At 33.8% G+C, this 14,261-nt stretch overlaps 1 protein-coding gene across 1 annotated transcript; it reads right to left on the bottom strand.

The window, feature by feature from the left end:
• Window positions 1-382: 382 nt before the first annotated feature.
• On the bottom strand, window positions 383-8,005 carry LOC110105991 (monoglyceride lipase). Its single transcript, XM_020835692.2, has 7 exons — window positions 7,383-8,005; window positions 6,469-6,507; window positions 5,973-6,043; window positions 2,680-2,744; window positions 2,404-2,493; window positions 2,222-2,314; window positions 383-1,130 (listed from the first exon to the last, which is right to left on the bottom strand). The coding sequence occupies exons 1-7, from the start codon at window positions 7,829-7,831 to the stop codon at window positions 723-725; spliced, it is 1,215 nt and encodes a 404-aa protein (XP_020691351.1). The 5' UTR covers window positions 7,832-8,005; the 3' UTR covers window positions 383-722.
• Window positions 8,006-14,261: the final 6,256 nt, after the last annotated feature.

Below are 14,261 nucleotides of genomic sequence, written 5' to 3'. Positions count from 1 at the left end.
TTGGCAGCCAAACGTAGCTCTACGTCCAGTCAGAGGACGTAATAATTGTTCCTCTCTCTACTCTCTCTCTCTCTCTCTCTCTCTCTCTCTCTCTCTCTCTCTCTTCTTGGAGAAATTATTTTGTACGACGTCCGGAGGCGAATTGTGCCAAATCACCCAGTACACAATTCCAATACACGCTAAAAAATTAACATGGCATATTCTGATCGCCTCGCAGAGAATAATTTCACCTGATCTTGACACAAGTCCAAGAAATTTAAAATTCATCTAAATCATTTTTTGGTTAAATATTTAAAACAATTTTGTTTTCTTATAATAATATATAAAAATATGAAAAAAAAAACTTTTTCTAATTAAAATACCAGAAGCAACTTCTTAACATTTCGCCAGGAACACAAACGAGCTTTTTATTAAAACAACATCGATTACTAAAATCATATTTACATCTTCCAGTCTGATTTCACAGAATTACAAAGAAAATTTTCAGAATAAGAACACCATAATCATGTCAAAATATCTGAGAAAACACGTATATAGATACTTGTACCAACTATAACTTCATCAAAATCGCCTTCCTATCCAATGAAGAATGACTTCAGATGAATAAATTCATTCAGGCAATCGCCAACCTGCTACCCCCTTTGCTGGCCATTGATCCATAACGAATGAATGTTACTAGCTACTGTAAATAAGCCAAACTAATACCTTCCATTCATGACCTTTTACTGCTTCAATCTGTTCTCCATCCATTCAATGATATCTGTACCAATCTCATCACGTTCAGGCTCGAAGAGAAGGTCATGTAGAAAGCCTTCATAGAGCTTGATATTCTTGTGCTTGGACGCAGCCTCGTTGTATAAATCTTGAGAAGCAAGAGGATCTGTGACTCTATCAGCAGTTCCATGAAGAACAAAGAAAGGAATGTTGACTGATCTTATATTTTGCATGAGGTAGGAAGATATGCGAAGGATTTCATGGCCGGTTCGGATTCTTATGGGTCCAGTGTAGACCAGTGGGTCTGAGTACTTGGCTTTCATGGCGGCAGGGTCTCTTGAAACTGGAATGCCCTTTTTGTTTGCCCCCTTGAATTGATACTTGGGAAGTACCAGGGAGAATATTGGAGCCACAGCCTGCGATGTAATAGAATTCATTAAAGATATGAACTTCATCCTTTAACTTTCCTTCACAAGTAGAGAAATTATTACGTGTGGAGCCCAGTTATGTTCGGACTCCAATAAAAACGTGACATGTGTTCTTAGTTGTACACACTATATACAAATTACAAAATTATATATATATATATATATATAATGTATATAAATTTATATACATAATATACACATTATATACACAGTTGTACACACTGTATATAAATTTGTATACACTGTGTACAAAGACCCATATCTCCCACAAGTGACGTGAACATAGAGATTTCAAAAGTAGATATACTATAGTGTTGCAGCTATAAAAAAAATTATTGTTTGTTTTTTTTTAAGAAATAATTACCACAATAGCTTTCAAAAAAACTGTTTTTAGTTTTTACTTTATCAAATTCATAATTAAGGCTTCGTTTGGGACGACTTTCTTATTATTTCTTAAAATAACTTTCTAATATTTTTTACTAAAAACTGCTTTAAGAAGCAATAAGAAAGCTGTCCTACATGAAGCCGAAATGTAAATAAAATTAGAACTATCCCAAACAAACTCAGAAGCATAGGTGGCACCAACTTTAGAATAGATCAAATACAATTGCGGCCATCAATATAATAGTAGATGCTATTAGAATCTTTCATCAATAAAATTGGATAGTATTATGACATGTAAGACAGCCCATTATTACACTGGCATTTTACATAATTGCAAACATCACAAGGCATTAGATATTAACGCTTCGTTTGGGGCAGCTTTTTTAATGTTTTCTAAAACAACTTTTTAGTTAAAATTTTTCTTGAATTTAATATTTTTACACTAAAAAGCTGCTTTAGAAAGCAATGAAAAAGCCATCCCAAACGAAGCCTAAGGCTTCATTTGGGATAGCTTTCTTAATGCTTCATAAAGCAGCTTTCTAGTACAAAATTAAAACTTTTATACTAAAAAGCTATTTTAAGAAGCAATAAAAAAGCCATCCCAAACAAAACCTAAATTGCATTTTAAAAATAAACTGACCAATAGTGCATCCATCATACTATATCATGCATTAGAGCAGAGTTCAAAAATTTACCCCAACTAATGCGTGAGCTGGTTTGACACGCAATGCAGGCGACGTTAGTATAATTCCCTTCAATGCTGCTACCATTTGAGAAAGCAAGGCTGCCTAAATTGCCAAAAAATGCAAAAGAACAATAAATAATATTGAAGAAATATTGCTAAAATGTCGATGAAATCATAAGAAATTACTACTACCTTCAGCACCACCGCACCACCAGTTGAGTGGCCAAAGAGAAAGCAAGGCACACCAGGATTTTCTGACCTGATCTTTTCCAGGAATAGTTCCTATATATACACACACACAACCGTTAGAAGCTGTGACAGCAAGGAAACTGCAATATTCAAATTGAATTTTTCTTGATGGTTGGTAAAAGGCAGACAAGTGCAAAAGACTCCAGCTGTAAAGAAAAAGTTGACAATGACGCTACATAAATAGGGCTAACTGAAATAATAATGAGACATGCAACTTACAGTGTCTGCAACCACCCAGTCTAATGAAGGTACATATCCATGCAACCCATCACTACCACCATGACCTGGAAAAGATCACAAATAATCGGTTTTATGATGAACTTTCAAACAAAATGAAAAAAATCATTGCATCCAATATCAAAAGTGGGGCATCAAAGATGGTTTAAAATTGCACAATTGGGTATTGAGTCATTTTTCTTTTGTCAGGTGAGACGTAAGCCAGAAGTCACTTTGACGTGTAAGCCTCAAATTTCAAAAACTACATAAAGTGAAAATATAATGGTAAAATTTATTTTTTTTATGATACCTAAATAGTATGTTAAATAATAACATATTAACTTTCTATTAAAAAAAAATTAACTTTCTATTGAACTATGAAGTGACAATTTGACATACACATGAAATAAAAAATTACACAATATGTAAAGTGACAAGTGATAAATGCGTGAAAAAGAATTGAAGTCCAAATATTACAAGAGCAAAATAACATGAAATATAGGAATTATGTAAAAATATCATATAACAACAAGTTCAACTCAAAATTCCTTCTTTCTCAATTCTCTACTCATCCACATTTAATTTTAACAAAAAGCTGACATAATTGGCAACAACTCATAAATCATCTACACTGTCACAACTGAGGGGGTCTTTATTTGAGTCGTTGTCATAACAAATTAGTCTCACCCCTACCTTAGCTTGTGGAGTTCAATGCCTCTTAATCAATTTCTTCTTCATTTATTTCAATCATCATTTTCTCTTTTATAAATATTTTTAATCAACATAAAGATGAGAATAATACTCCAAAATTTTAAGAGGAAGTGGTGTTGGTGTGTGGCTTTCAAGTGATTCCTTATAATGATGGCTACAACAAAGGTGGTTGGATGGAGGTCGAGGAGGTTGAGAGAAAATTACAACGGCTTGGGGATACATGAAGGCATGATTTGTTCAGGCTTTAGTTTAGGATTTAGGCAAGGATATAGGTGTACGCCTCACAGCAGTAAGGCGAGGCGTGCCTCAGCCAAGCTGAGGCGCAAGCCTCATAAAAAAAGCTTGAAGCATTTTTCACTGGAATTGCACTGAAGTGGGCCTCAAGAAAAGCCTCATATTGCGCAATTTTAAACAATGGCATCAAATAGAACAATCAGTCAATCACACAAGTAACTGGAATGTATTGAGTAACACACCAAATAGAATAACTAATATACACACACACACTTCAGTTAGTTTGGGGTATCTACAATTATTTATAAAAGTAGTTGTAGAGTTATTATGAGAAAAATATATTTTATATATTATAAGTTTTTTTCTCTTTAGAAAAAGTCGAACAATAGTTTTTTTATATGTACCAGCTAACGCAGATCATGCTAAGAAATTATTCTCCACCACAAAAATTTTTAAAAATTGGCAAGAAAATATAACCACATAGAATTGTTATAGCTTTCTAAAAAATAAAACAATGAAAAAACTATATGAAATAGATCCTTGGATAATGAATCATAAAGGAGTGATGCTCTTTATTAATAAAATAAAGCACTAAAAGTTTATAACTATTATATATATTCTATTTGTTTTTTTAAAATGGTTTGTGATTAGCTATGCACTTACCAAGGGAATCTTAAAGCTCTTACTCATTGAGGGATGAACATACTATTCTTTAATAGACGAATTATCCTAGAAATTTGTTATAGTCTCCACTAGTGTATTTATATATTGTCAACCACACTTCATTTATTTATAGTGAAGTCTATGTTCATATTGATGTTTTATGTAATTCATAGTCAACTTTGCCATATTATTTGTTGATTAAGTTTAATGCTCTTGACATGAACCATATAATGATATAATTTATTGAGCAATAAATATTACATCTATTTACATGAAATAAATATTATTCATACTATTAATAAAATCTATGTTATATCATCTTGTTCATGACATAGCATCCATCTAAACTCTATTTATATGTTAGATATGATCGTTAGTAGTACCTTTCTGATAATAATATTGGTTTATTTGGCCAGCCAAGGGGTCTGTGGATTGACATGTCTTCTAGAAGAGTCACTAAACATTAAACACCATCAAGTTGATGAAAACCTTTATTTCAGAGTATAATCAAAGACTGACTATATAGCATGACTATATAGCATAACGTATGATCAATGACCCAGACTAGCCAATTTTAGATATAAAAATAAGTATGGTATTGATACTGGTTGATATTTTACCATTTGTTTGCATTGGCTATCTATCATCCATTACTTGATTAGTTATGAACTCTAGTACATAGTAATCATTACTAATCAGTTGTTATTTTTAAATAATTCTTCTAAAATATTAGTCTAATTTGACGTAATAATTATAATTATTATGACAATATGCATTAGTAATCATGCCACTTTATTGATCAAAGTATATGCTATATGACTTGTAGCTTATGCTTAGTGAGACATTTCATATACTGTGTTTTTTTCTTGCAAATTTATTCCTATTGATTTTTAAAATTTCAAGCTATTAGTTGAGCATCTTTATAAGAAGATTTTTTTGGGATGTATCAGGCGCTATGAGAAGGTGATTAAGATTATTTATTTGATTTATTAACAATTTATTTCTCTTCTAAGATGAATTGTTACAATAGTTAGATTTCAATTAGTTTTTGAAGAATTAATTACTCAAATGTCATTGTATTTTAGAAGCTCTTATTATATTTTTAATTTATAAATAATGAAAATATGACTGTATGGGCACCTAGTCTTTAGTTTTCAACTATAATTGGTAAAGGCTTTTAGCAAGATGGCATATAAGACCAAGTAAATTTTAAGTAGGGTCAGTTGCATAACATTTCTAGTAACAGAGATATAAGCATCCTATAAACAAATGCAAGAGGATGGGAAATTAAGAGGCACTCGATGTGAAAATTGATAGCCGACAACTCTCAATGAATAAGAAAAGAAATGACATTCTTCTGTGCGATGAATAGTCTAAAACTATAGATCTAGTTCATGAGAAGAGCTTGGGAAAAACTTTTAGTTAAAATCTCTTGACTCAAGTTTGGTCAAGATGATTTTTCTGGCCATTCAATTTACAATGAGATGAGAGAAATATAAAATTTGATTGATTAATCATCTATTGCATTTATATTAGGCAAATTCAATGATTAGAAAATTCATCCCGACTAAAATTGAGTCAGGATATCCTAAGCCAAATTTTCTTCATTTGGCAATGATGAAGGTTGTAAGCTGGACTAAAGATGATATCACAACTTGGAACTTCAATTACAAAGTAAAATAGCCTACCAATCCAATCCATTGCATATACTCCAAAGCTGCATGCAGTCAATTGTGATGCGAAATGTGCATATCTTCCACTGAAAATCAAAAGGATAAGTTTGTTAGCAGACAAGTAGGATGAATAGGACAAGCGTTGATGATTATGCTACATTCTTCCTAACTTGAATGAACAATTTATTTAGCAAATCGTGCATTCAATAATTGACAAATACAAGCAAAAAGGAAGGAGCAATAATGTAATCAGACCTACTAAATTACGACAACAATTAAAACCTGAACAAGATCTATGTATTAGCTTAAACAGTAGCTAATAAAATTAGTAAAGTTTTCATTCTCATAAATAGGACTCTGAAACCAACAACTATCATATGATATCTGACAGAATCCTTAGTATATTAGCTGTTATATTTCCAACTTCTCTTTGTTAAAGTTTCAACAAGCAAATACCAGCAAGTTATATAGAATTGCAAAAAATTGCAAAGCCATAAAATTTTCTTCTAACCTGTGCTCATTGAGACCGTGAATAATCAGCAAAATACCCCTGCATATTTTTAAGGAATTAAGATTAGTCATATAATAGTAGAATAGAAAACAAGAAATTGATTGACCCCAATATATTGTACATTTTCTGTGTAAATGTAGCTTTAGCAAGAAGAACATAAAAAAAGCTAGTAGAGAAAACAACACAATCCATCCTAAGCCTAGCAAAAGTTAGCAATATCATAGGTAGATGTAGCTTTAGCTTGAAGAATAAATGGGGAAAAAAAGTTGAAAAGCTATACTGGCATAAACGATCATAACACATTACTAGCTCAAACAGAAGTTGCGAAGGACTGAAGAATTTGAAAAAGAACATTAACTATAAAATGATGCTAACATCCACAACAAAATCACAAAGCGAATAGTTGAAGCATGCATTTTTCTTGAAAGGAATAAACAATTAAACAGTCATAAACTCCATCTCCATCGATTCCTTCCTAGATTGAGACAAAATGAAGCTAACAACCACAACAAAATCTCCGTCACACTAAAGCCAAATATAATTAGTTTGATACAAGAAACAATGATCCAATCCAGCAATAACGTGCACTTCTTTCCAAAGCTGAATGTGAGCTACAGAGTATTACATTAGCAAGTTATGAACAGTTCAAAGGAAAAGCTACTTTCTTTTTAATACTGGTAGTACAGACCAGGAAGGCAATGATCAGTGTCAAACTTAATAAGAAAAAGAATGGAAGAAAATACAAGGAAGAAACCCAAACATAAGAGAAAATTATATATATATATATAAAAAACTCCAAAATTTCTAATGCCTAAAGGTTAAATCCAACCCTGATTACTCCATGCTGAAACAACTAGGACAAGGAGAAATTTTGATCAAACTAAAAAAGCGAAAAAGATGGATAGAAATCCTACTTCATGTTTCCACTCGCCGGAATCCACGAGCGACAGAAGAGCGCGTTCTTCTTCGTTCCCATTACCACAAAACTCTCGCATCGGCATCTTGAACCGCTTAAAGGAAACGCCATGTCCACCTGCTCCGCCAAAACCCTCCTTTTCTGTGCATCCTCTTCCTCCTTCGCCGACAACCTCCCGTCCTTTCTAAACCCTACTCCCCTCCGCCTCGGCGACGGCAGAGGAGAACCCACCATGGACGAAGGTTTCGAGGACAGCGCGCTCCGTCCACCGCGTAGACGAATAAGGATTAGAATCCATAGAAAAATAGACTGCAGGAAGAGCAACCCGCGGATGGCCGCTTCACGGGAGATGATTGAACGGCGCACGCCCCTGAATACCGGAATAATGCGGCTGCTAGCACCCGATGTGAGCTCCTCAACCGGCGCGATTCCCCTCTCCATCTCCATCCACGGCGAGAAATCTGCGGCGACGGGAACAAAGGAGGGCCTTTTCTTGCGGCTTCTGTACAAAAGGTGCGTTATTTATAGAAAAGAGAGAGAAGAGGAGGAAGAAGAAGACACAGTTGGTGCCGTCCGGCTTCCTCCTCTTAATTCTAAGTTTGAGATTTATGACTTTGTGCACTCCTTATAGAAAATTGTATATTGAAGAAGTCTTCCCGTGTTTCTGCTCACCAGCAAAGAATTGTTGTCCACTTGCTCGGAACTTTACAGGAAAGTACTTCCATTTCTATGAATTTTCAGGAAGTTTTGTATATTTTTTCTGGTTTTATTATAATCACATCAGATTAATATTGGAATGATTTTTTTTGAAAATATTATAATTTTATTTTGGATTTCTTTTTCATGATGTTGATTTATATGAAAGAAAAAAAAAATAGATGAAATATTTTAATCAAAATATAGTTAGGATATATTTTCTTAAATTTATATTAAAAAAAATAATACAATTTTTAATTAATTAATTATATATATGAAGCAAAATTCAAAATAAATTTAATTAAATTTCATATAACATCCTCATTTATTATTTTACCTCATACTACTAGAGGTGTCAAGAAATGGAGAAATTATTAAGTTTGGAGTATAGATGTAGCTTTCGTCCGAACTCCAATCAAAATGTCACGTCAATCTATACAGACTGTGTACAAATGTACAATGTGTACAAGCAATATGACCGACTCTTATTAATCTGCACGTAATAATTTCTATAAGAAATGACACGACCCACAACCCAATTCAATAAATTCAGACTTGGATTGACCTATTTAATAAACGAGTCGAGTTCAGATTTACCAGTAAATTTGCTTTTGACCAAAAAATAGAGATATGTATGTAAATCCTCCTATTCTTGTGAGTATAATTTTTTTAAAATTAAAATCAAATATCACAAAACTTTATAATTAACAAATTATAAAATTTTTAACAAAATCTGGTTAATATATTGGATTTGGATTGATGTTTTTGATCTATTTATTAAATAGGTCGGATTCGGACTGTGTTAATTTCAAGTCATACTCAAAACTAATCTGTTAATTTCAAGATGTTGACATGGACGGTTCCGATTCACCCATGCCGGATTTTGACTTGAGACAATTTGCCCCCTCATACATGGAAATGCACAACTTATTTATTTATTTATTTTTTTCATTTTTTATATCATTCAAGAATTAAAAAAAATAGAAAATTTTAACCATAAAAATATAATAGACGTATTGTCTATTTAATATTTCTTATTATAAAAAATAATCATGGAGATATAGATATAGAAAACAATTATTATATATCCTCAGAAGATCATGAGAGTTCTTCATCAACTTTAAAGAACCTCTTGCTTTTATATATCATCAAGGGATATAGTTTGTAATATTACTCTCGTTTAGGATGTTAGCAATGTCGTCTTGAGACATTATTATGATATATTGATATTAACCACTGGATATGGGCATCAACGACGCCTGATTATTATGATACATTCTTATCACAGCAAAGGAGGACAGGGTGCAATTTGTTAACAAAACTCGAAAAAGATACGAATAAACTTCGATAGACGATCATACATATGTTACAGGTGCTCGAAAGTGACCATTGATCCATTATTTTTAAACAATGAACATAATCAGCACTATAGATATAGCAGTATTACCAATTACATATGAAATGAACAAGTTTAATCGATTGTTACTAGTTATGTCATGAGTGAGTTATGCCTAAGGTTGGCTCAAAGCTAATAAAAAAGTTGATTTTTGGAATATTGGGAAGTTCAAAGGAGAACTTCTCCAACTTGCAACTCTTTATGAGTACATTGAGCAAGTTCACAAAGCAAATACACAAGTAAACAAATTCATTTATCCTTTGAACAAGTTCAAAAACTTGGTCTTGAGGGCTGAATTGGGGTATTTTGTTAGATAACTTGTCTTATATTATATTTCTAGATTAATTACTAAAGGCTATGGGTGAGTTTAGCCTAAATGAGTTTTAAATTATAGATTTTTGAAGTTAGTTCACAATCTAGAATTTATTGGCTTCATTTCGGTTCATAAAATGACTTTACTAACTAGACCCATATAGATTTATGTCAATGTCATACTATGAGTTTGGCTCAGAAGTTGACAAATACATTGTATTTGAACTAATTTTTTACTTGAATTGAACTTAATGGGCTTGCATGACTTAAACCAAGACATCATTAAGCTTAGGGGTGTCAATTCGGGTCGACGGGTCGGGTTCGGGTCGAACTCGAGTTGACCCGGCTCTAAACGGGTCAACCTGAACCCGACCCGTTTTTGCAAACGGGTCGACTATCTCAACCCGGACCCGACCCGCGCGGGTTGCCGGGTTGACACGACCCAACCCGTCGACCCGAGGATGAGGCAGCAACGGCGTCGTGGCAGGCTGGCAGCGGCGCAGCAACGACGGCAGCGGGCTCGCGAGCACGAAGGCCGAAGCGACCTGCGCCAGGCGGAGGCGCGGAGCGGCGGACCGCGGGACCAAGCAGTGGTCATACCAAATGACTTCACTTAAATCATTAGTGAAGGTAAAATCAACTAATATAAAATCTTTAATATTTGGTAGTAAATCTATTTTGTGCCTCAAGTTGTCTCTTAGTTTTGAAAAATTATTTTGTACACTATACAATCTGGAGACCAATCAGAACGTGCCACATCACGCGGTACATAGCAGTACTGAGCACCGATACCGAACAAAAAAATGATGTGACGCATTCTGATTGATATTCGGATGCCATCCAAGTCCACACAGAAAAAAAAAATCCTTTGTTTGACACCATAGAGCTCAACTAGCAAGATGAGAATTCGTCAATCCCATATGACTCCCACATAAATCCCAAATAAAAGAATGAATAAATAGCTTCTCTATCATCAGTAATATATGATCAGATTGGTTCCAACTAACCAAAAGACTTTGAACAACCGACTTTAATGATCCATCATCAATGGTATTAAATTGGTATTACCTTATTTTTCTTTGATATCAACGACTGGCAGCATGCGCATGTGACCTTTCAAATTGAAGCACCTATTGGCGATTAATTATTCTCTGCGGACACGAATGCAGTCCGAAGACCAATCAGAATGTGTCACGTCTATTCTTCGTTGTGTACTGCAGCTCAATACTTCTTGGTATCACTGATGTAGCAGCACCTGATTCACCTCCGAACATAAAGCTACGTGACCTACGTCTGGCCTCAGCACAAAATAGTTTCTCCCTATTGCCAGCCTAGTAGGAAAGAAAATAGAAAGTCAAAATAAGTTCCTGAATAAAAAAACTTGATGGTGTGAAAATAAATTGTATAAAATACCCTCTAAATAATACTTTTTGTTTAGGGTTTACATATACAATTTATTTTATTTTTATATGTAAAATTAAACCAAGTCAAACTCATCTCAAATAAATAAATTATATATTTGTTGTAATTATTAAGGATATCCATTCATTGGAGAAGACCTCTCATCAAGTAAGGTGTCCATAATTGGCCCTACCCAAACTAGCCCTAGAAAAGTTACGTTCGTGTGGGTTAGGTTCGGATTAACCTGCAAACATTTTTTGTGCCTAAAAATGATTTGTTTAATATATATTTTTTTTACATGTGGATATAATCTTATTATTATTTTATCAAATATATTAAATTTTATGGTTAATAAGTAATAAAAATATGTAAACAAAATGAGTTAGCAGGTCCGATTTGGGACATTCGTGTTGCTAGTGTGGAGTTCGGGTTGATATTTTCGACTCGTTTATTAAAACGACTATGGTGGGATTGAACAGTAGATGAGGTGAAGGATGCTTTAATATCATTGTTTGGCGAAGTTATTACGTCCGGTCAAAAATCGAACGGTCCGAATGTATACCGAGCAATACCGAGTTTTTGGTGACGTGGCGCGTGATTATTGACCTCTAAACGCGTTCGGTTGACCGGACGTAATAATTGTTTCATTGTTTGAGTAGTCTATTCATGAATAATTTGATCCATTGCTTTATTGTGGTAAACATTCTTTTTTAATAAAATCATATCAAAATAATTGAGATGCATGAAATTTAATTATTCTGTTTCATAATTCAGCTAAAGTTTATTCCATCTTCGTCATATTCTGTAATAAAGTTGGAATCTTGATCTGCCAGTTCTTGGCATATTAGATAGCACTGGCATATTGGTATGCTTTTCTCTTTGTTTTGTCTTTCAGTAGTAATTATAATTTTATTTAGCTGCTTTTTTATTATTATTATTATTTTTTAGAAATTTTTACAGTGAATCCTAAGACTAGTTATACGTGAAAGTGATCGCATTATATATATATTCTTATAATTAAAATAATATTCTTATTTGTTTATTAATTTTTTATTGTAACATCCTGTAAATGAACATAAAGTAATATTGTTGCGTGCTAGAATATACGCGTCAGTAGAGTTAGAAACTATTCGTCTTAGCGTTGCACGAGTATTCCGCACACAAATAGAAAAGAGAAATGAACACCAGAGTTTTTACGTGGAAAACTCAAAAAGGGAAAAAACCACGGGGCCTCGCCCAGTTGTAAAGTTCCATTAGTGTTTGTATGAAGTACAGAGGTTGATCCGTCTTACAAATCAAGACGATCAGTTTACAATCAACTTCTCACAAAGTTACAAAGTTCTGCAAATTCCCGGCGTTTCCCGAAAATTCAGCAGAGTTCCGGCGTCTTCAGGCGGCAGGAAGAGCTCCGACGGTGGTCGAGGAGGAGCTTCTTCCTTCTCTTCATTCTTCTCTTCTTCTTCTCTCTTTTCACTTGAGTCCCCTTTGTGTAGAATGAGGGCTCTATTTATAGTTTTAATGGAGTGGCATAGCCCGTAAATAGGCGTGAGATCAGGGGCGAATTGGGAGTGGTTTCAATGAACGACCGATATTGAATCCTACGATCGTGCACCGTTCATTGGACATTTGAAGATCTTAATGATGTCGGAATTTGGCAATCTCGGACTCATTGGATTCGTATCGTCGAGCCGCTCGATTAGAGTATAAGCTCATTAAAATCGGAGACCGTTTGGTAACTCAAATTGCGGTTTGAACCTTCCAACAGCGCTTCAGGTCCTTGATTCGGACCCATAAATTTGGGCTCGGATTGGGTCGAATTTGGTGTCGTTGGGTTCTTATTTCCGAGATGCTTAGTTTGACTGTAAGCTCGCTGAAATTGGAGTTCAGATGCTCTTGAAATTAATTTTTGAAGTTTCCGAACTGATTTTGCCTCGAGATTCGTGCCTAATCAAGATAATTTTCTGAGAATACATCAAATATGATATTTTTATTAGATTTAAATGAGAATTTGACTCTTAATATATAAGACGGAATGTAAAAAAAATAATTCACGTAAGAGACCTCATGTAATGGGATAAAAACTTATGTTTTTATTGATGAATCGCAGAGATCATTTTACACTCACCATCCTCGTCCCACTCACCACCTCTTTTAAGCTTTTATTTTAATTGAGGCTATAGTTTTTTCTTTGGCTAGTTTTCTTAAAGCAAGGCATATTATTTGGACGAAAAAAAGTTAATTTTATTTTGATTTTTTTTTTGAAAAAATCCTTTCATCATATAAAAAATTTGTAGTTACTAAGCAATTTGAAAATATGAAAATTCTGAGTAGCATTGCCGCGATGTGTTTGCAAGTGCAAAGGCTCTGAAAAGCATCACCATGATATTAAATTGTATAAAATACACTCTATATAATTTTTTTGTTTGTTTGCTAACATAATTCAATTTGTTTTATTTTTATATGTCAAATTAAACCAAGTCAAACTTATCTCAAATAAATATATTATATATTTGTTATAATTATTAAGGATATTCGTCATTCATTGGAGAAGACTTCTCATCAAGTAGGGTGTGAATAATTGGCCCTACCCAAACTAGACCAGAAAAGTTAAGTTCGGATTAACCCGCAAACTTTTTTTTTTTTTACCTAAAAATGACTTGTTTAATATATATTTTTCTTATTTTTTATACTTACGGATATAATCTTATTATTATTTTACCAAATAATACATTAAATTTAATAGTTAATAAGTTATAAAAAAATGTAAGCAAAATGGATTAGCAGGTCTGGTTTGGGACATTCGTGTTGCTACGGATTGAGTTTGGGTTGATATTTTGATCCGTTTTATTAAAACGGGTGCGGTGGGATTGACGAACAATTATTAGGTCCGGTGACCGAACGTAGTTCTACGTCCTGGTCACCATTGAGATCACGCCACGTGCTCTTACTCTTTACCGCGCGGCCCGACGACTTGACCTGGATCGAAACCCGGGAATGCTATGTTCGCGTATTGCTAGGTATTACTCGGTATTTGCTTGGTATTGCTCGGTATTGCTTGGCAATAACGAGAAA

The sequence above is a fragment of the Dendrobium catenatum genome, unplaced genomic scaffold (genome assembly GCF_001605985.2).
Source record: "Dendrobium catenatum unplaced genomic scaffold, ASM160598v2 fragScaff_scaffold_9, whole genome shotgun sequence".
Classification (NCBI taxonomy): Eukaryota; Viridiplantae; Streptophyta; class Magnoliopsida; order Asparagales; family Orchidaceae; genus Dendrobium; species Dendrobium catenatum.
Note: the sequence above shows the minus strand (reverse complement) of the source record. Positions and strands in the feature narration are given on the sequence as shown.

Coding starts and splice junctions, on each gene's coding strand:
- LOC110105991 (XM_020835692.2), bottom strand. CDS start 7,831: ATGGAGATGGAGAGGGGAATCGCGCCGGTTGAGGAGCTCACATCGGGT. Junction 6,508..7,382: donor CCGGCGAGTGGAAACATGAA/GTAGGATTTCTA, acceptor AAAAATATGCAG/GGGTATTTTGCTGATTATTC. Junction 6,044..6,468: donor CACGGTCTCAATGAGCACAG/GTTAGAAGAAAA, acceptor TTTGATTTTCAG/TGGAAGATATGCACATTTCG.